Genomic DNA, 20,325 nt, shown 5'->3' with positions numbered 1-20,325 from the left:
CCCAGTTTATATGAGGGAAGTTGAAGTCCACCATGACAACAACCTTATTAATTTTATACCTTAATCTGCTTTCATATCTGATCCTCAGTATCCCTAGAGGCTATTGCGGGGGTGTCTGTTGTACAATTCCATCTGATTGATCCTCCTCTAAATAGTTACACTCGTATAGACTCAGTGGATGAGCCCTCCAATACGTCTCCACTGAGTGCAGCTGTGATATTGTCCCCTTGATTAGTAGTGCAACACAACCACCCCCATCTTTTACCTCCCTCATATTTTTTCTAAAAGATTGAAACCCTGGAACATTAAGCACTCATTCTTGTCCTTCTCTCAACCAAGTCTCTGTAATAGCCACAACACCTTCATTACACGTACTGATCCATGCTCAAGGTCAAAGTAATTTTATTATCAAAGTTCACGTATATACCACCCTGAGGTTCATTTTATTGCTGGCATTCATAGTAAACAGAAAGAATTGTTTCTTTTTACAGCTTTCAACCTCAGCTGAAAGAGTGCTCATCACTGAGCCTCAGAGGATTTCTCTCTTAAGCATTTCTAAGTTGCACGCGATTTCTAAAACACAATGAATTTCTAAAACATAGGTACAATTCCTATAAACCAAAAAGACATACCAACAATGCAGACAAAATAATCGTCCGTCACAGACATTAAAGGTAGAGGAATGGATTCTAGTTCACCCTGTGTATCTTTCATGATTCTTGATGTTCATTATCCCGTTCCTAATAACCTGAACTGCTCTCTACATTTATTGTTTCCTTCTCACTTGTGTGACTTTGTGATATTTCCCCAGACACTTTTTTACACAAATGAGCTGAAAGCTTTTAGGAGACATAACTCCCAGCTACCCACTGTCAATGCTATGAAGCTAAATTCCAGTAGTATGTAAAACTTCTCATGTTAATAGTTCAGTTATTGATCTGCTAAATGATACCATTCATCTGGTCTGCAAGTAACTTTGAACTAAGTAACTTAGCCAGTGTTGTCTATTTCGAAATATGCCAAATGAAATAACCCATTGTCTTGTACTGTACCTCTTGAGCAGCAATAAACTTGGTGTTGCCAGCTAGCAGTCCACTCCATAGATAGAGCTTCTTTGCAAAGCTGCATTTTAACTTCAAGCTGATTACTGATTCCAATTTACATTTCAAGAACTGAAGACCCATTTACTCCCAAAAGCTAAACAAAGAAATGGCAGGTCTGAGTTGTTCTCTGATCTTGACAATTCATTTGCAAACATTTCATCACCATGCAAGGAGACATTATCAGTGCACTATTAACTTTTGATGTGTCCTCTGAATGCCAGGCCTTTATATACGTACCAATCAGCTGATTGGTCATTGTTACAGAAACTCAGTTATGATGTATGATGGAGGAAATCTCATTGCTGATTGGCTGTGTGGTGAACTCCATGTGTTGTGGTCTGGAATTTTGCCTGTATTGGCTCGTAAATGGGATGAAGCGTATTTGCTTGCGTGACGACTTTCATTGATGGCTAGCTGAATGTGTGCCCCTTTTTTGATCTTCATCGGTAGAGACTGCAGGGACTGCAACAAATATTACGTTGGCCAAACCAGGAGAAAACGATCCACAAGAATCCAAGAACATCTACTGGCTGTAAAGCAGCGTGGTCAACTCTCATTCGTCTCTACCCAAGAAGGTAGTGGCACAAATTTGACCTGACACTAGTGAAAGTCAAACACGCAGCATACAAGAGCATTTGCAGAAGCATAGTTTTCCGCAAACAATTCTGTAAACAGACATGTAGACCTAATTTGGGCAAAATTCTAGTTCACAGCAGATGGAATTCACCACACAACCAATAAGTTATGTAAACTCCTCCCTACATCACAGCTGAGTTTCTGTAATGATGACCAATCAGCTAATTGATCAGTATATAAAGGCCAAGCATTCAGAAGACTCGCTACAAATTAACTGATGATATCTCCATGTATGGTGATGAGCGGAGGACAACTCAACCCAACCAGCAAACACCCGAGCTACGTTTTCCAAATTATTTCCAATAAACAAAAAAATTAGTTGGAAAATTAACATGCACTGTTTGATCTTACAAGGGGTAACTGTTGTGGTTAGGATGCTAAACTTGGTAAAACATGAGGCCTCCTTGCCCAAGAAACAAATATTCATCACAGTGAGAGTAGGTAGTGCAGTCGCTTGAGTTGAGTATGATGTTCTCCTAAAGGGTTGTCTATTGGTGGGTCCTCAGGTGGCTGATTTAGGATTCGCATATCCGGGATGTCAGGGTGGATTCCCTTGATGAAGAATGCCTTTGTGTGTCTTAGTGGCATGGAATGCAAGATGGCTGGGCACCCTTCTCTGCTGCAGTCTTCCTCCTCCACTCCCCTTGTGATGTCATCATCTTCTACCAACTTCACCATTGAGGTCTTGATTGGGCTGCTCTTTGTCTGGAACACACCCACCCCAACCTTACTGTCATGGGTGACACTTCAGGCCCTCAGGAGTTCACAAGGCTCTCCACCATGACAAAGTGATGACCCTTGGAGGGAATATTGAAGAATTTGAACTGCAGCACAGCATTTAACAGTTGACGGTGACTTGACATGCGATGGACAGAGGCTCTGGGGAACGTGCAGAGAAATACTGAATGCCATTGGCAATCTGAGGTTAAATTTTATTGACAAGGCTGTTCGTAATGGGAGTTTTCTTTGATAAAAGAAGTACAAGGTTGTAATGATCGAATTGTAAAGTTATGATAAAGTGAACATGAAACATTTCCACTCATTAAAAACAAACTGGAGTCCATCAAGGTAAGACGATGACATTCTATGAGGAATTTTGGGAGGAACAACTTTATGATGGAAACGGTGGGAATGTGAAACTTGCACTTTGCTAAGATGAGGTGAATGGGACAAATGCATAAAAAGGTGGGGAATAGAGTAATTTCCTGATGATGAATGGGCTGCATTTGAATGGAACACAAATGCTGGCTCAGACCAGATGGGCTGAATGGCCTGCTTTTGTACTGTAGATTCTTTATAGTTTATGCATCCATAAGAGCATCTCAGAATGGATCAAAATGAAAAGCTTTAAAACTACTTCAAACTTTAAGAGTAAAATAAAAACATATAAAATGATCCTCTTGACAGTTAATTATAGCTTTTACATTTATAATTAATATAAAATTAGGCCATAGTATTGTAAATGAGAGCTTCATAATGATGGTACGGTGTGTGACAGATTTTAAACTGAGCCTTATAATAAGGATGTAGTGTTATTAAGGAGTGTTATTACCAGTGCCATGTAATAGAGGTGCATAGCAGAGGATTTAACCTGAATACTTCATCTTAAAGCTATGATATATAACTGTGCAACATGCACAAAAAGCTGGAGAAACTCAGGAGGTCAGGGGGCATCTGTAGACATTTTGGGCTGAGACTCTTCAGCATTTTGTGTGTGTTGCTCAAGATCTTAAGCATCTGCAGTACATCTTGTGTTATATTCGCCCTTTATTGCAGTCGGGTGTGTATCAGAGGAAATGCTAGAGTTTTACTCTTGTTCCAACACCTAACTTACTTTACACATTCTCCGTCTTTTCACAGAGCAAGTAATGTAGGACCCAGCCAATCCTTGATTAGGCTGAAATGCCCCATGATGGATTATTCTTCAAACATTTTGAAAACATGCTAGTTAAGTCAGAGACGATTAAATGGAATGAGATATTTTTCTGTATGAACATCCTCAGCCTCATGGAAACTGATCTGATGTGGAAATCTGAGATAATTCAAAGTCCTGCCACTAGCATTCTAATTCACACCAAGCCTTCTATACTCACAGCACTTTGCTTGCTGATTTATACTAGATATGATTTTCAAATTTCTCATCCTTATTTATAAATCTGCAATGACCTTCAATCCACCCCAATCTTTAGCAGTAATCTTGTTGAGTTCTACAATACTCCAAGATGCCTGAATTTCTCCATTTCTGAGCACTGGCTCACTCCTGAATTTAGTCACGCTATTCTTCAGCTCCCAAAACCCTAAAGGCTGAAATTTGCTCCTTACATCTCTGCACATGACCATCTCTTTCCTTTATCAGATGCTTTACTTTTATCTTTGTAATCAAGCTGATGGTCATCTTCCTCAGCATCTCTGTGGACAATCACATAACAGTATTTATAGTGCAGAAACTGGCCATTTTGCTCACCATGTAGTGCCTGGAGATATTTTACACAGTGCCTTTAAAGATGCCCATACAAATAGCTAATAATATTAAAACACTGCAGTTTATATTTTCAACATTTGGCAATATTTACCAAATCCTTGGAGCTCCCCTTTCCCAAAGGCCAGCAAACTTAGAAATTTGTCCCTTTTTCTTGCAGTGTAACGTGTTGCGAAGAGGATGAGCAACATTTATGAGTCAGCTGCCAATACGCTGGGGCTATTTTCCAGCCCCTGCCTGACGAAGGTGGAATTGCGGGTATCGTGCAAAGGGATATCGGATCGGGATGCACTCTCCAAGCCAGACCCCTGCGTCATCCTCAAAATGCAATCACATGGACAATGGCTAGAGGTATGGTTTAGCAAAAACTTGTTTCTCTTTGTTTTTGAGCATCATGCTCTGTATATATCTGCAATTCTCACTTATTTGTGCTGTACGGGATTGCTGTGGTGTAGAATCCCAAACAGGGAATTTGCTCTAGAAATACTTTGTAAATAACCTACTTCTCTTTGCTGTCAATTTAAAGATGCAAAACACAAATAATCTAGTCCTGATGATCAACTTCTAGCATTACTGCCTCACTTTTTTGTTTAGAACTGACTAATAGTGCCCATTCGATGTACACCTATTGCCCAGTTATGTCAGCCTCAGCCTTTGGATAGTCTTCTTAAGATGCGTAGATTTCTAATTGTTTTTTAAAAAAACTATATTTTCCAATGTGCCCACCACTGAAAGAACAGATTGCACATTTTCCCCACAGGAAACTGGACCTCTTTTCTATGTGTTTCAACTTGTGTTATCCTACCTGACTCCACCTGTGTTTCAGCTCTGCTGCAGAGCTGTTGAAACCTTTAGCTCTGTTATTGTACCTTTTTGTAGCTCCCTGGCCATCTTCCCTTGGTGACCTTCAGGCCATCGAAATCTCTGCTGTCCTCATTGTTCTTTGCATTATATGAATGTAAGAATTTATTAGAGTAGGGAGTGAGCCATGCAGCACATTCCCCCTGCTGTTCCATTTAATAAGATCACAGTAGATCTGAATGTAATCTCAGCTCTTTACTCCTGTCTACCTTTGATTATCTTTCATCTCTACTTATTATCGATCTCTCTACCCCAGTCTTAAAAACATTAAATGTCTCTGTGATGCACCATCAATAACTCTCGGAGACGGGAGGCGAACGATAGGCTTTTATTAGCTGCAAGAGACCACCACACAACATCCTGGAGACTGAGGGAGGAGCAGTGCCTCCAATCGCCTTTATACAGGGGTCTGTGGGAGGAGGCGCAGTCAGCAGAGGGGCATGTTCAGACAGGTATATGTAGTTCACCACACTCTGCTTCCTACAACCTTTGAGGAAGAGTTAATTTTGATATATCTAGATGAGCACATGATTTGCTGATGTATACAAGTGTTGGTAAATGGGATTAGTTAGATGATTGCCATAGACATGAAGCCTCTGTTTCCATGCTGCATGACTTTGATTCCATGACATTATTTTAGCTCTCCTACTTGTGGGCAATATCTACATTTTCTCATCTGCTTACTGGCATACACTGACTCCTTTTCGATCAATAATTTAATTATTTTCACTTTTTCAAATTTCTTCTATGGCCAGTATCATTTTAGCTGGATTATTTCCCCCCCCCCAACCCCCATATCTATAAATTGAGATTATCGACATCCCAGATTATATACCATCCTCTAATACTGGCCTTCTGATGTGACCCCATTTTAATCTCTCCACCATTAGTGGTAATGCCTTTAGCCGCCCACAGAGCCAGCTTCTTTGACCAAGTTACCAACCTTCATCACAAATACCTTATGTACCATTGGGCCAGTTTTCTTTTTATTTTAATGGTGCTCCAATGTAACGCCATGGAATGTTCATGCTTTGATAAAGGTCTTGCGTAAATGGAAGTGGTAGTGAGTGAAACGTTTCTGTCTGCCTGCATCTAACGTTATACGGGCAGGTGACGTCATCCCTTTGGCAATGCCTGTCAGATGTTTCTGTTATCAGGAGGGATGAGGGAGTGACTTTCCTGTTTTCTGTTTTCTTCCTTTCTCCTTGAGCTTGCCTTGGGGCATCCTCGCAACAGCATGATTACACATTAAAGCTCAATACGCATATGCGCAGTCTTAATGTCTAACCACCCACGTGTGGTTGTGATGAGGCTCTGACTTCCTGCTTCCTTTTCTTTCGTGCCTTCTGTCTTTCTCCAGAAACAGTTTTTGACTATTTTTCTCCAGAGCTACTCTACAGTTCTTTAATTTTAGGATCACAAATGGGAATCTGAACTAGCCTATGCTCAAAGCAATGCCCCGTTTTCTTTCACAGTGAGTAATTCTTCATAAGAAAAGTATAATTGAATGGACAGCATAAGGTGTTATGTTTTGTAATTCTAAAATAAACTAATTAGAAGAAAAACGGGAGCTGGGAGATAACCATGTTCTTAGTTTCACTTTTGGCGAGGTGCACACTCATCACCTGGTGGAATGATAACGTATGCCATTCACATACTTTACAGATAACCCACAATTTATCATGTAAACAACACACAATTCTTAATCAAACAATATATTTACAATATTACTGGAACATAAAAATGCACAATAGAGGGAAGGTCACTTGTACAACTATTTGTTGTGACTGGTCATATCATTAACCACTATCATGTGCACCAAAGGAAACTGTTCTGCAATTTTTTTTTCCAAAGGTAATCTTGAACGCAGTTTCAAAAGGGTGTACTGTCACCTAATGAACCTGTGGACCTCAGTGCTTCAAAATTTTCCTGATCTGTTCCTTACATGTCACTGTGGTTTGGCTTGACAACATGATTTCATTATGATTATGTGTTGCAGTGAAATGAATTGAAAGACTGTGTTGTCTGGTGTTGCTATGAAGTCTGCTGGAGTTCAATGTAAATCTACTTTTGTTCCCAGTATATCAAACATAATTATATGTTTTCAGTATATGAGTATCACCAAGATAATCCAACTTCAGAGAATATTTACCTACATTTATAAATGTGCATATGCTAAGTAAATTGATTGTTTTGTGACTCAAAGTCAAAGTAAAATTTGCTGTCATGGTGCATATATTTTTACCATGTGCTACCTAGAGATTCATTTTCTTGCAGAGATTGAGAGGAAAATAAAGAAATGGAATATAATTTATGAAAAAATGCATAAATAAGGACGGACTTGAGTCAAGGTTTTTGTACTACGTTATTGTCTTCTGGTAGGTGATATATTTGCAGCAAGATATTTTAATGTTTCAAGGAGAGTTGTGAAGTACAGTGCAAGGAATAAAAATAAAAGCTGCTGATTCCGGTCTGTTGGGGTAATAGCTATGTTGTGCCAGTTAAATTTGCTGAGGAGAGAACAAGGATGTCTAGGTGACAGATATTAGTATCAGCTGGGGGAAGGTTTTAGACAGTAGAAGGTCATTTGCATAGATTATCAAAATGATGTGGTTTTTGTGTTACTATTGCTTATAGAATCAAACGTGCAGAGTGGGATATAATCAATAGCTAATGTGCGTGTTCATGTTTGATATTGGCAACCAAAGATGAGGAACAAACTGCCGAGTTCTTGTAGTGACATTGGCGATGAAAGAAAACTGAAATGGTAGTGTAGGTTTTCATAAATCAAATGGCTGAGGTGTTTTAAGTTTAAAGGAAACCGTAGCAACTTGCTTCATTGTCAACCAAACACAACGTAAAGTGCGGTAAATAACTTGGCGTCATTACATCATCACATTAGACCAGCCTCTTAAAGTGATCCCTGACTCGATGTCAGTGGTTGTGAATTATGCAGATGTCTCCACCTCTTTCATTACCCTTCAGTGTTAATTCAGTTATATTCCAAACTACGTTGGTTCTGTTTCTCTAGGTGCCTCTACTGCTTTTGGATTCCAAAGTGGTGATTCCCAATGAGTTGAAGGGCCAGCTTGTAGTTAAGGAATGTTGTGTAAATCAGAGGGCAGCTCTTGGATTATATACATCTTCAGTTAAATGCAGAAATCCCCAAGATGCTGCCCGTAATTCTTTGCTACATGGTGTTATAGATGTTTCTGGTGTAATCTTGGGAAATTGATGATCTAACAAGAATTTCAGGTTCTTAAAAACGAATCTCACTTTTTAAAAAAACCTTGAAGTGCTATGAATTTTCCATGAGTATTTGTGGAGGCATTCTCATGCATAATTTATGCTTAACAACATCCCTGGCCTCAAAACAGTAATTTAACTGCATGGTTTGTAACTCTCTCAGAATCTGTTTCAAAACATAAGAGATTCACAGTGAGGTTCAGCATGGAAAAAGACCCTTTGGCCTGCTGAGCCCACGCCAACATCACACCTAAATTAACCCCAACTTTTTATTCTTTCCACATTTTTGTTATCTCCTCTAAGATGCTATCATTTATCTATTCACTGGGGGCAATTTAAAATGGCCAGTTTGTGGCGACCCACTTCCTAGCGCACTCGAACCGGCTCACAAATAGCCAGCGCGCCAGCACAAAGGCCGGTCCCAAAAGGGCGCCAGGTCTGCTTCACCAACAAGGAGAAAAGCCTGCGCGGGATTGTGAGTACGTGCCCCCTACAGCATCCGCGCCCGGGGAGGGCGGGATCAGGGAGGCTTTAAAGCAAGGCTGTGAAGTCCGAATAAAATCTTCTTTAACTGCAGTTTACCGACTCCGTGTCGTTATTTTAGCGCTGCGTGTAGCACTCCGCTACAAGTTAACCTGGCAATCTGCATGTCTTTGGGATGGCAGCACACTAGGACATCCAGAGAAGAGTGGCATGGTAGTGTAGTGGCTAGCGTAATGTTAATACAGTGCCAGTGACCTGGGTTTAATTCAGGCACTGCCTGTAAGAAGTTAGTACATTCTCTCCGAGACCCCATGGATTTCCTCCAGGTGCTCGGATTTCCTCCCACTTTCATCAAAGGATATGGCAAGAAGGCAGGTGTATGTGGCTGAGTGGAATCTACGATCAGCCATGATGAAATGGCAGAGCAGATTCGATGGGCTGAATGACCTAATTCTACTCCTATGTATTATGGTCTTATTTACCCAGGTAGTAGTTTAATTGGTAGTATGTATAATTGGTTGGTGTAGGCTCATTGAGCTGGAAGGGCCTCTTACTGTGCTGTATCTCTTAAGGAAAAAACAATCTGGGTGAATATGCATGCAGACAGCCTCAGTGTCAGCTGTACTCTGATCTCTGGTGCATGCAGAGCATTTATTTCCATTCTTATTTTAAATAGTTGGATGTTCGCATTTTAATTTTAATTTTTGATTAAATGTTTAAAATTTTAACTTTTTAACTTTTGCTAATTGAGTGAATTCTTCATTGTGTTTGGTAGCCTAACCTGATGACCTCGTGCACTGGATGTTGGGGATCTCGTTGAACTGAGGCCCAACTGGCACTGGGAAAGACGAAGTCTGTGTCGCCAGGCTTTCGCTTTCCTTTGAGTTCAGCAGAAAGTGTTTTCACTTTATTGCAGCCTGTAAAGTATCCATTGATATATAATTTTCAAATGCTGTTCTCAAGACACTTTGAGCATATTGCATTTGCCCTTGCATTGTCAAATAAAATGTAGGTTCCTATCACTTGCTTAGCACCCTAGTTTATCTAATTTCTGAGAAACGTGTAGGTTTAAATTGGAATTGTCAAACGTTACTAGATATCTGTAGGAGATCTAGATCAACTTTACCTGGGCTTGTCTCATAACCCTGAACACCCGTCTTTTCAGGCAGCAATATTCTCGGATATGTCCAAGGATGGACCTCTACCAAGTGGAGCCTGAAGCGTGCATCGCCATTGGCCAGCTCTGTGAAGAAGCTCACAGCCGGGCATTTCTATTCATGCCTGTCATTTCATTTGACAGTTCTGCTGCAATGTCCCAGAAGCTCTTAAACTTGCTTTCTCTCATGTTATCTTTCTAAGTAATTGCAACCTAGACTAATTATTATCAAAGGAATTGCCATCATATGCTATAAAAGAGCATCAAGCTACTTTATCCATCTTCCCAGTAGCGATGTAATAAATGAGCAGTTAAAGTATCACTTCAATTGTCCTTTGTGCTTTTGTCCTTTTGTGCTTTGTGCACAGGTGAGTCACTCCCTGTGGGATCCACTGCCTCTGGTAACTAAAGTAGTTTTATGGCTTGTTCAGAACTGATTACAGATAATTATATCAGATTATCCATTCAAATGGAAGATTTATTTTTGTTTAATGAAAATCTCATTTAGTTTTTCTGATTGTCCAAATTGGATCTGAGGGAGATCATTCAGCTCTTCAAGCTGTTTCCATTTAAGCGGATCTTGTCCTTGATGATTCCAAAATTGTGAATGTTCTTCCACAGCAAACATTGCTCAATGTAAGTTTTTCTCCTTTGAGTTGATTTTATATTAATGTGCCTCTGTTGGGGAGGAGTTTCAGATTTCCACTCTGCTCTGTGTAAATATATGCCCCCTAACGTCACTAGTTCAGCTACCTAACTTGGAAATGGATCCTGACTGATGGTGCTAAATGAGATGTATTGACACGGCAGTGCATTAGGCAGGGCTTCTGATGTCTAACTGATTAATTTCAAAGCAGAAATACGGTATGCTGCCCCCCCCCACCCCACTACTGCTGTCACCCATCTTTTTTCAACATTATGATCCTTTTTCTCTCTAGATTCTACCAAATTTAGGGGTATAATTACACCCCATCTTTATAAAATTCTTTCATCATCTTAAATACTCAGTGATATCACTATGTTCTGTATTTTCAGAAAGCCATTGTGTTTAATATTTCAATAATTGGGTAATTTTGTAAAAATGTTTGATTAAGCATTCTTTGTTGCTTGTATAATTCTTTAAGGCTATATGTAAAAAAATATGTGAGTTGCATATGTCATGATGCTATCACATGATATCTGTATACCTCGCTTAAGGAAAAAGCACGAAGTTAGACTCTCATTTCGGACTCTCCGTCTTTCCCCTTTGAATTAATTTCCTGTTACATAGCATAGCGAAAACCATTTCGACTTTTGCTTTATTTTCACGATTTTGTAAATATCCTGCTATTATTCCCTCAATAATGGGTTTCAGCAATTTCCCGCGGTAAATTGTAACTAATATATCCTCTCTATCTGCAGCCACCTCTTCCAAGATCAGGTCTAATGAGTTGCTGATCAAAATCAGAATCAGGTTTAATATCACTACCATATGTCATAAAACTTGTTGTTTTGCAGCAGCAGTACTTTGCAAATATATTATAAAATAAAAAGCCTATAAATTCCAATTAAGTGTGTGTGTGTACATTGTGTCACTAAATAATATAAATAAATAAAAAAGAGGAAGCAAAAATAGTGAGGTAGTGTTCATGGGTTCATTGTCCAATCAGAAATCTGCTGGCAGATGGGAAGAAGCTGGTCCTGAAATGTTGAGGATATCTGTAGGCTCCTGTACAATCTCTTTGATGGTGGCAATAAGAAGTCCTGGGTGATGGAAGTTCTTAATAGAAACATAGAAAACCTACAGCACAATACAGGCCCTTCCACCCACAAAGCTGTGCCGAACATGTCCTTACCTTAGAAATTGCCTAGGGTTATCCATAGCCCTCTATTTTTCTGAGCTCCACGTACCTGTCCAGGAGTCTCTTAAAAGACCTTATCATATCTGCATCCACCACCATTGCCGGCAGCCCATTCCATGCACTCACCACTCTCTGCATTTTTAAAAAAAAAAACAAACAACTGACCCCTGACATCTCCTCTGTAGCTACTTCCAAGCACCTTAAAACTGTGCCCTCTCGTGCTAGCCATTTCAGCCCTGGGAAAAAGCCTCAGACTATCCACACGATCAATTCCTCTCATCATCTTATACACCTCTATCAGGTCACCTCTCATCCTCCATTGCTCCAAGGAAAAAAGGCTGAGCTTACTCAAGCTATTCTCATATGGCATGCTAATGATGGATACTGCCGTCTTGAGCCATTACCTTTCGAAGGTGTCCTTGATGCTGGGGAGGAGATCCATGATGGAGCTAGCTTTTTCCGATCCTGTGTAGTGGCCCCTCCATACCAGATGGTCAGGCGGGGATCCCATCCTGCGGCTCATGGACCCCTTGGTTAATGTTAAGGCTCATTGGCATAAAAAAGGTTGGGAACCTCTGTCCAGGTGAGGCAACCAGTTAGAATGCTCTCCATGGTACATCTGTAGAAATTTGCAAGTGTTTTTAGTGACATACCAAGTCTTCTCAAAATCCTAATGAAATATAGCCGCTGTCACCTTGCTTGTAAGTGCAATGATATGTTGGGTCCAGGATAGATTTTCAGGGACATTGCCACCCAAAAACTTGAAACTGCTCCCCTTTTGACTGCTGATCCCTTGATGAGGGCTGATGTGTGTTCCCTCAGCTTCCTCTTGATGAAGACAACAATCAATTCCTTGCTCTTACTGGTGCTGATCTCTCCCAGTCCTGTACTCTTCCTCATCGCCATCTGAAATTCTGCTAACGACAGTTGTGTCATCATCAAGTTTCTAGATGGTGCTTGAGCTGTGCCTATCCACACAATTATGTAGAGAGTAGAGTACTGAGTTGGGCACACATCATTGAGGTGTGCCAGTGTTGATTGTCAGTGAGGAAGAGAAGTTATATTCGATCCGAACTGACTGCGGTTGGGTGAGGAAGTCAAGAATCTAGTTGCAGAGGGAGGTACAGAAGCCCAGATTTTGGAGCTGATTGATTATAACTGAGGGTATATTGTAAATGCTGAACTGTAATTAATAAACAGCAGCCTGATGTAGGTATTAATGATCTAAGGCCAAGTGGAGAGCAGTCAGAATGCATCTGTTATAGACCTAATGGGGCGATGGGCAAATTGCAGCTTCCTTGGTTAGGCCGGAGATGTTTCTAGCCATGACCAACTTCTCAAATCACTTAATCGCAGTAGATGTGAGTGAAACTGGGCAATAGTTGAGGCAACTCACCCTGCTCTTCTTGGACACTAGGACTGTACCCATTTTGAAGCAGGCGGGAAGCTCTGACTGTAGCACTGAGCGATCGAAGATGTCCTTGAATACTCCTGCAAGGTGGCTGGCACAAGTTTTCAGGATCCTACCAGGTACACCATCAGGGCCTGATGCCTTGCGAGGGTTTATCCTCTTGAAATATGTTCTGATGTCAGCCTCCGAGATAGAGATGACAGGGCTAACAGATAGTGAAGGGATTTGCGCAGGTGTAGTTTTATTCTCCCTTTCAAAGTGTGCATAAAAGGTGTTGAGCTCATCTGGGAGTGGAGCATCACAGCCATTCATAATGTTAGGCTTCACTTTGAAGGAAGTAATGGCTTGCAAACCCTGCCAGAGCTTTAGTCCCATAAGTTTGCTTACTTCTTTCTTTCTAGTGATTGTTTAAAAGTCCTCCCTCATAACCTCGATTATGTATTATTATTGGGATGCTGTTAGTGTATTTTGCTATGAAGATCAAATTAATTATTCAGAATCTCTATATTCTCTTTCACATTATTAATTCCTTGCCTCATCCTCTAAGGGTCTGTTGTTCACTTTAGCTTTTCTCTTCATTTTTATACCTAAGGAAGCTCTTGCAGTAATTTTTCATAATATTTGTTAGTTTGCTCTCTGTGCTTTCTCTCTTCATATATTTTTAGTCAGCCTCAGATTATTTCCTAATCCTCTGGTCTACCAGTCAGCTTTGCAACATTGTGAACCTATTATTTCAGTCCTGATACCACCTTTACTTTCCTTGGGTCAGCCGCATATGGTGCATACTCCCTAAGGGGCCTTTCCTGCTCACTGGAAAATACTTTTGCTGAGATTTCTGAATTTTGTTTCCTTTTGTGTCTGCTACTGTTCATCTACCATCATACTCTTCAATCTATATTTCTGGCCCACTTTAGCCAATTTTGTCAAGATGTTAATGTAATTGCCTTTATTTAAGTTTAAGACACCTGCTTTATACCCTCAAAATGAACTTGATATTCCACAATGCTGTGATCACCCTTTCCCCAGAATCCCTTTAATGTGAGATCGCTAATTAATCATGTCTCGTTATTGATTTTCATGATTGCAAATCTGGCTAAGAGGTGCCATAATAACAACCTCTCATTCAAGCAACACACACAAAATGCTGGTGAAATGCAGCAGGCCAGGCAGCATCTATAGGAAGAAGTACAGTCGACATTTCAGTTCGAGGACCTCTCATTCAATGCCAGCAAGACCAAGGAACTGATTGTAGACTTCAGGAGAGGGAAACCATAGGTCCACATACTGGTCGTCTGAGGATCAGAGGAGGAAAGGGTGAGTACCTTTAAATTCCTGGGTGGCACTATCTCAGAGGACCGGTTCTGGACCCCTCATGTAAATATAAATGCAAAGAAAGCCCGCCAGTGCCTCTACTTCCTCAGGAATCTATGGAGATTCAGCATGTCATCGAAAACCTTGTCAAACTTCTATAAATGTGTAGTGGAAAGTGTATTGGCTGGCTGCATTATGGCCTGATATAGGAACACTAGTGGCTTTGAATGGAAAATCCTACAAAAGGTAGTGGATTAAGCTCAGTGCATCATGGGTAGAGCCCTCCCAACCCTTGAGCAGACCTACATGAAACGCTGTTGTAGGAAAGCAGCATCCACCATCAAATATGTTCCCACAACCAATGATCTCAACTTAAGGATTCTTTGTCTTTGTTATTTCATGCTCTTGTAATTTATTGCTATTTACTTATATTTGCTGAAGCTCATTTCATTGTCTTCTATGTTCTTGCTCTTTCATTGATCCTTATTTACAGTTACTGTTCTGTAGATGTGTTGACTGTGCCCACAGGATAAAGAACTGCAAGGTTGCCTGTGGTGACATGTATGTACTTTGATAATAAACTTTACAATACCTTTTTCCTGGCTCCTCAATGCATTGCTTAGATAAATCATTCCTAATTCACTCAATGCACTCATCCGCAAAGCAGAGTTTTGAAAAAGACAGGAAGATTACGGTGACTAGTGGTGCTCCACAGAAGTTGTTGTTGGGTCCGCTCCTTTTCCCATTGTATGTTAATGATCTGGATGATGGAAATGATGATTTTGTAGCCAAGTTTGCAAATGATACAAAGATGGGCAGAGAGGCAGGTGGTTTTGAGGAAGTGGGGAGTCTGTGGAAGGACTTGGGCAGATTATGATAATAGGCAACAAAGTGACAGATAGAATACAGCATGGGGAAGTGTATGGTCATGCACTTTGCTAGAAGAAATAAAGATGAAGACTATTCATTAAATGGGGAGCAAATTCAGAAATCACAGGTGCAAAGGGACCTGAAAGTCTTCATGCAGGATTTCCTAAAGGTTACCTTGCAGATCGATTTTGAAGTAAGGCAACGCAATGTTGGCATTCATTTTAAGAGGACCAGAATATAAAAATGGGTATGTAATGCGGAGGCTTTATAAAGCATTGGTTGGACCATGTTTGGAACATTGTGAGCAGTTTTGGACCCCTTATCTAGGAAAGGATGTGTTGGCTTTGGAGAGTGTCCAGATAAGGTTTATGAGAATGATCCTGGCAATGTAAGGGCTAAGGTATGAGGAACATTGGATGGCTCTCGGCCTTTATTCACTGGACGTTAGAAGAATGATGGTTCGACCTCATTGAAACTTAGATTAAGTGGTAGAGAGGATGTTTCCTCTAGTAAGAGAGACTAGAAACAGAGGGTACAACTTCAGAATAGAAGGACATCCCTATAGAACAGAGATGAAGAAATCCTTTAGCTAGATGGTGGTGAACCAGTGGATCCCTTTTAAATCTCCTTCCTCTCAACTTCAACCCATTGGTTATTTCTTTCTCTACTGATCTATCTACTCTCCCTCTTGATAAATCTCTATCCCTCAGCCTCCTTTGTTTCGTGGAAAATGAACTTGGTCTATCTGATCTCTCCCCAGAACTAAAGTTCTTCAACACTCTGTCCAATTGAATAATATCCTTTCTATGGTGTGATGACTACAAGTGTGCTCCAACCATTGTAAAGTTGAGACATAACCTCCATTGGATTAAAGATGCCACAAAAGTATAGCAGGTTGGAGTAATGCTTCACAGCACCATTGACCTGGGTTCAATCCCACTGCTGTCTGTGAGGAGTTTGCATGTTCTCCCTATGACTGCATGGGTTTCCTCCCTCATTCTAAAGGTGTATGGGTTATGCTTTTAAGTTGTGAGTTTGCTATTGTTGCTGATGGCAGAATGGCGGCACTCTGTATGTCTTTGGTGTTGACGTAAACCTTACGTTTCACTGTATAGTTCAATGTTTCGATGCACATGTGACAAATAAAACTAACTTTTTAATCGAATTTTATCTTGCATCCCTGACCTATGAAGGGAAGGGCACCATATGCTGTGTTCACTACCATATCAAATTATGATGCCTCTTTTAAGGACCTATAGATTTGAAACCTGAGGTCTTTCTATTATTCAACATTCCTCATTTACTTTGCATTCTACCCCTCATTTTCCTTCCCAAAACATATAGTCATGCATTTGTCAGGATTAAATTCCACCGTCAACATACTGTGCTACTTTCTATCCATATCCTGCTGTAACCATAAGTGACCTTCCTTGGTATCCACAGCACCAATTTTTAGTCATCTGCCAACTTACCAACCAATAGGTAATCACTTTCCCATTCTTGCTAATCAGTTTCTCATTTTGTTCTGTATGTACACTTAGTGGTTCCAATCTGTTACAGCTCAGTACATTTTATTAACAAAATACTGTGGTGAAATGGTATAATAATTTACATTAGCATTTAACAAGACTTTGGCACAGCTTGAGATTTGATATTGGTCACTCATGAGTGCACTGCAGGGTTAAAGTTCACCTTATTCGCGCTCCTAAATGAGCATGGCAGTTTGATTTAAAATTACTGCCACTTTAGTGACTGGCAACCGCATCCTGCTGGAATAATTGATTTCTTTATTTCCAGCAAGTTATTTTTGATGAGATGTGAATTGTATTGGTGATGTTTGCTCCCTGACATTGCTAGCAGCAGGGTTCCAAACAGCTAACAAACCCCAGCATGCAGTTGTCATGGTGCTAAGGCAGTGCAGGCTTTTAATCATCAAGATTTAATACACATTATCTGTAAGGGTGTTTGGATATAATGTGTATTTTCCTATGTCTGCAGAAACAAAATGCTTCATAAACCTGGGTTTCATGCTTCTTTTTCTATTTTTGTGCACGTTAGCAATTAGAGTAAGTATTGGAATTTCCTTGTACTGAATTTACAACTTCTATTTATACATACGCTGATTACAGCAAAACATTCCAGAGCACTTCACAGCAAGGAAATATTCAAAGTTCAAAGTAAATTTGTTATCAAAGTACATATGTGTCACTATGTATAACCCTGAAATTCATTTTCTTGCAGGTATACTCAATAAATCCATAATAGAATAAATGAAAGACCGCACCAACTTAGGCATTCAAGCATTCAAGAATAAATAATAATAATAATAATATTAAGTAAATAAGCAATAAATATTGAGAACATGAAACGGTGAGTCTTTAAAAGTGAGTCCAAAGCTTGTGGGAATATTTCACCGATGGCCAAGTGATGGTGATTGAAGTTATCGCCTTTGGTTTGAGAGCCTGATGGTTGAGGGGTAATAATTGTTCCTGAATCTGGTGGTGTGAATCCTGTGGCTCCGGTCCCAACCTTCCTGATGGCAATAGCGAGAAGAGAGCATGATCTGGGTGGTGGGGGTTGCTGATGATGGATGCTGCTTTCCTCCAACAATGCTTCATGTAGATATTGTCAATGGTGGGGGGAGGGCTTTATCTATGATGGAGTGGGCCTTATCCACTACTTTTCATTGAACATTGGTGTTTCTATACCAGGTCAATATAGTTCCCATCACACATCCATAGAAGTTTGTTGTCAAAAACTATGACATGCCTTCTTCATAATTGCACTTATGTACTAGGCCCAGGACATGTCCTCCAAAATGATAACACTGCAGTATTTAATGTTCCCCATCCTTTCCATTGATGAGGACTGGTTTCCTCCTCCTGAAGTCGATAATCAGCCCCTTGGTCTTCTTGACATTCAATAAGAGCTTGTTGCTCTGGCATCACTCAACCAGATTTTCTATCTCCCTCCTGTATAGTGATTCGTCATCACCTTTGAGTTAGCCTTTGACAGAGATGTCGTCAGTAAACTTGTATGTAGCAATGGAGCTGTGCTTAGCCACACAGTCATATGGGTAAAGTGAGTAGAGCAGGGGGCTAAACACAGAGCCTTGTGGTGTACCCGTGCTGATGGAGATTGTAGAGGACATGTTGTTGCCAATACAAACTGACTGCGGTCTGCAAATGAGGAAATTGAGGATCTGGTTGCACAAGGAGGTATTGGGGCCAAGTTACGTGAGGCTATAGTTTCTTGAAAATTTAAAGCAAAATTTGTATTTAACAGTTTGAAGTGGCATAGCTGATAAAATTACACAGCTAGATCTGGGAAGTGAAGTTCAACAAGCATTATTACCAAACGATTCTCTATTCTGAGCCAAAGACCAATCCATAAAACTTGTAATGGTGTAGGAAACACATACTGTCCCACCTTATTCTTCAGTGGACTTCCTACATTTCTTTCAAATAATTATCTGTAAATCCTCTCGTATCCCATGGGAAAGCTTCTCACCTTGTGATCTCTTCCTGCTTTTAATGTTCTGGCTGAAAGCTTCATCATATTTAAAAAGTACATGAGAGAGTATTTGAAATTCTGTAACCCACAGGTCCATGACCCAGGGGTTGGAAATTGCTCTGCTCTAAGTAGCCTGTCCTTGGCAAGTGTGAACACCATGAGCGAATGGTCTCCATGCTGTTAGTTTCTGTGATTCAACACGTATCCCACATGGAGCAAAACCACTAAATTTTTTCTTACTTGACCTCTTGGGGGGGGCGGGGGGACACACTTTCTGTTCAGAGTATTTGCCACTTTACATCTGATGGTTAGTTCACCACCTGTATGAGGATAAGCTGAGACTGAGAGGAGGAAAAAACTCCTTCAAAGCAAGCGTTATTACAACTCATAAATAGATCCTTTTCTGGAATGCAACCAGTAAATGCTGAAAAGTGTCATCTTAGTTGGACTGCTGCTGCAGTGTTTTATGCTCTTTGTAAATTCCATTTTAAGAAAGATATAAAAACACCAGGGGAAAGTGAAGCACAGACTGTGTAGCACCTTTCACATTCTCTGCAGGATGTTTCTCTGTGATTTATCTCCAATGATATCCATCCTAAATGAAGAATGCTGAAACCAGTTGGTGCAAAGCAAGGCCAATCATCGGCAGTGATCAGGTTTTCAGTTCTATGCGAGTATTGAGTGAAGGATAATTATCAGCCAGACCATAGAGGATAATTTGTCTACTTTAGAAAAATTAGAGGAGATATTTTATCTTCACTGAAAGACCATATTGAGTACAGATTTAATTATTTGAATGAAAATTAGTGCTTTTGTCAGTACAGTACTCTGGTGAATGGTCAGTTTAAACAATTAGCGCTCTCGGCTCTGGAAGGATGTTCTCAAGGATAAAGGGTCAAGGTTAGGTAGTGATTCCAAACTGGCTTTTGTTTTGCACAGAGCAGGTTGGGTGAGGATGGATCCTGATTGAGACAGGAAAGATCATGAAGAATGGGAAAAGACTTTTCCCATTGGTGGTGAGTGGGAAGCTGGGTCATGTTGCCATTATGGAAAATAACATTGGAAAACAAGTAAATGATATGTTTTTGCAAAGACACAAAGATACATTTTCTCCCCAAAACCCGTGCTGAGAGATGTTGACACTTGGAAATTCAACCCCAATCAGTAGCTATATTAGAGAGATTCACTGCTGTATGTTGCTTCGAGCACTTGGAGTTTCAGATTGCCAAATATGGATGCGTGGAAAAAGAGAAATATTGCAAATTGTGGAGGATATGAAATGGTGGTTTATGTAGAAAATGTTGTCACAGACTTGATAGATCAAATAACCAGTTTTATGCTGTGATATTTCATGATACCAGAATGATGGGAACTATCCAATTTACATTTGCAGTTCAGCTCCTGTTTAGCTGGAA

At 40.2% G+C, this 20,325-nt stretch overlaps 1 protein-coding gene across 6 annotated transcripts in view; it reads left to right on the top strand.

Moving 5' to 3' along the window:
- cpne4b (copine IVb) overlaps positions 1 to 20,325 on the top strand; it is a 344,224-nt gene that overhangs the window by 54,923 nt on the left and 268,976 nt on the right. For all 6 annotated transcript variants that reach the window (XM_073024315.1, XM_073024310.1, XM_073024312.1 and 3 more), the window contains exon 2: positions 4,379 to 4,569. In XM_073024315.1, the coding sequence (XP_072880416.1) occupies positions 4,399 to 4,569 (171 nt within the window). In that variant the 5' untranslated portion in view covers positions 4,379 to 4,398. The remainder of the gene's footprint in view (positions 1 to 4,378; positions 4,570 to 20,325) is intronic.

Source organism: Hemitrygon akajei, chromosome 20 (genome assembly GCF_048418815.1).
Source record: "Hemitrygon akajei chromosome 20, sHemAka1.3, whole genome shotgun sequence".
In the NCBI taxonomy this organism is placed as follows: Eukaryota; Metazoa; Chordata; class Chondrichthyes; order Myliobatiformes; family Dasyatidae; genus Hemitrygon; species Hemitrygon akajei.
This window is presented reverse-complemented; position numbering and strand designations above follow the sequence as displayed.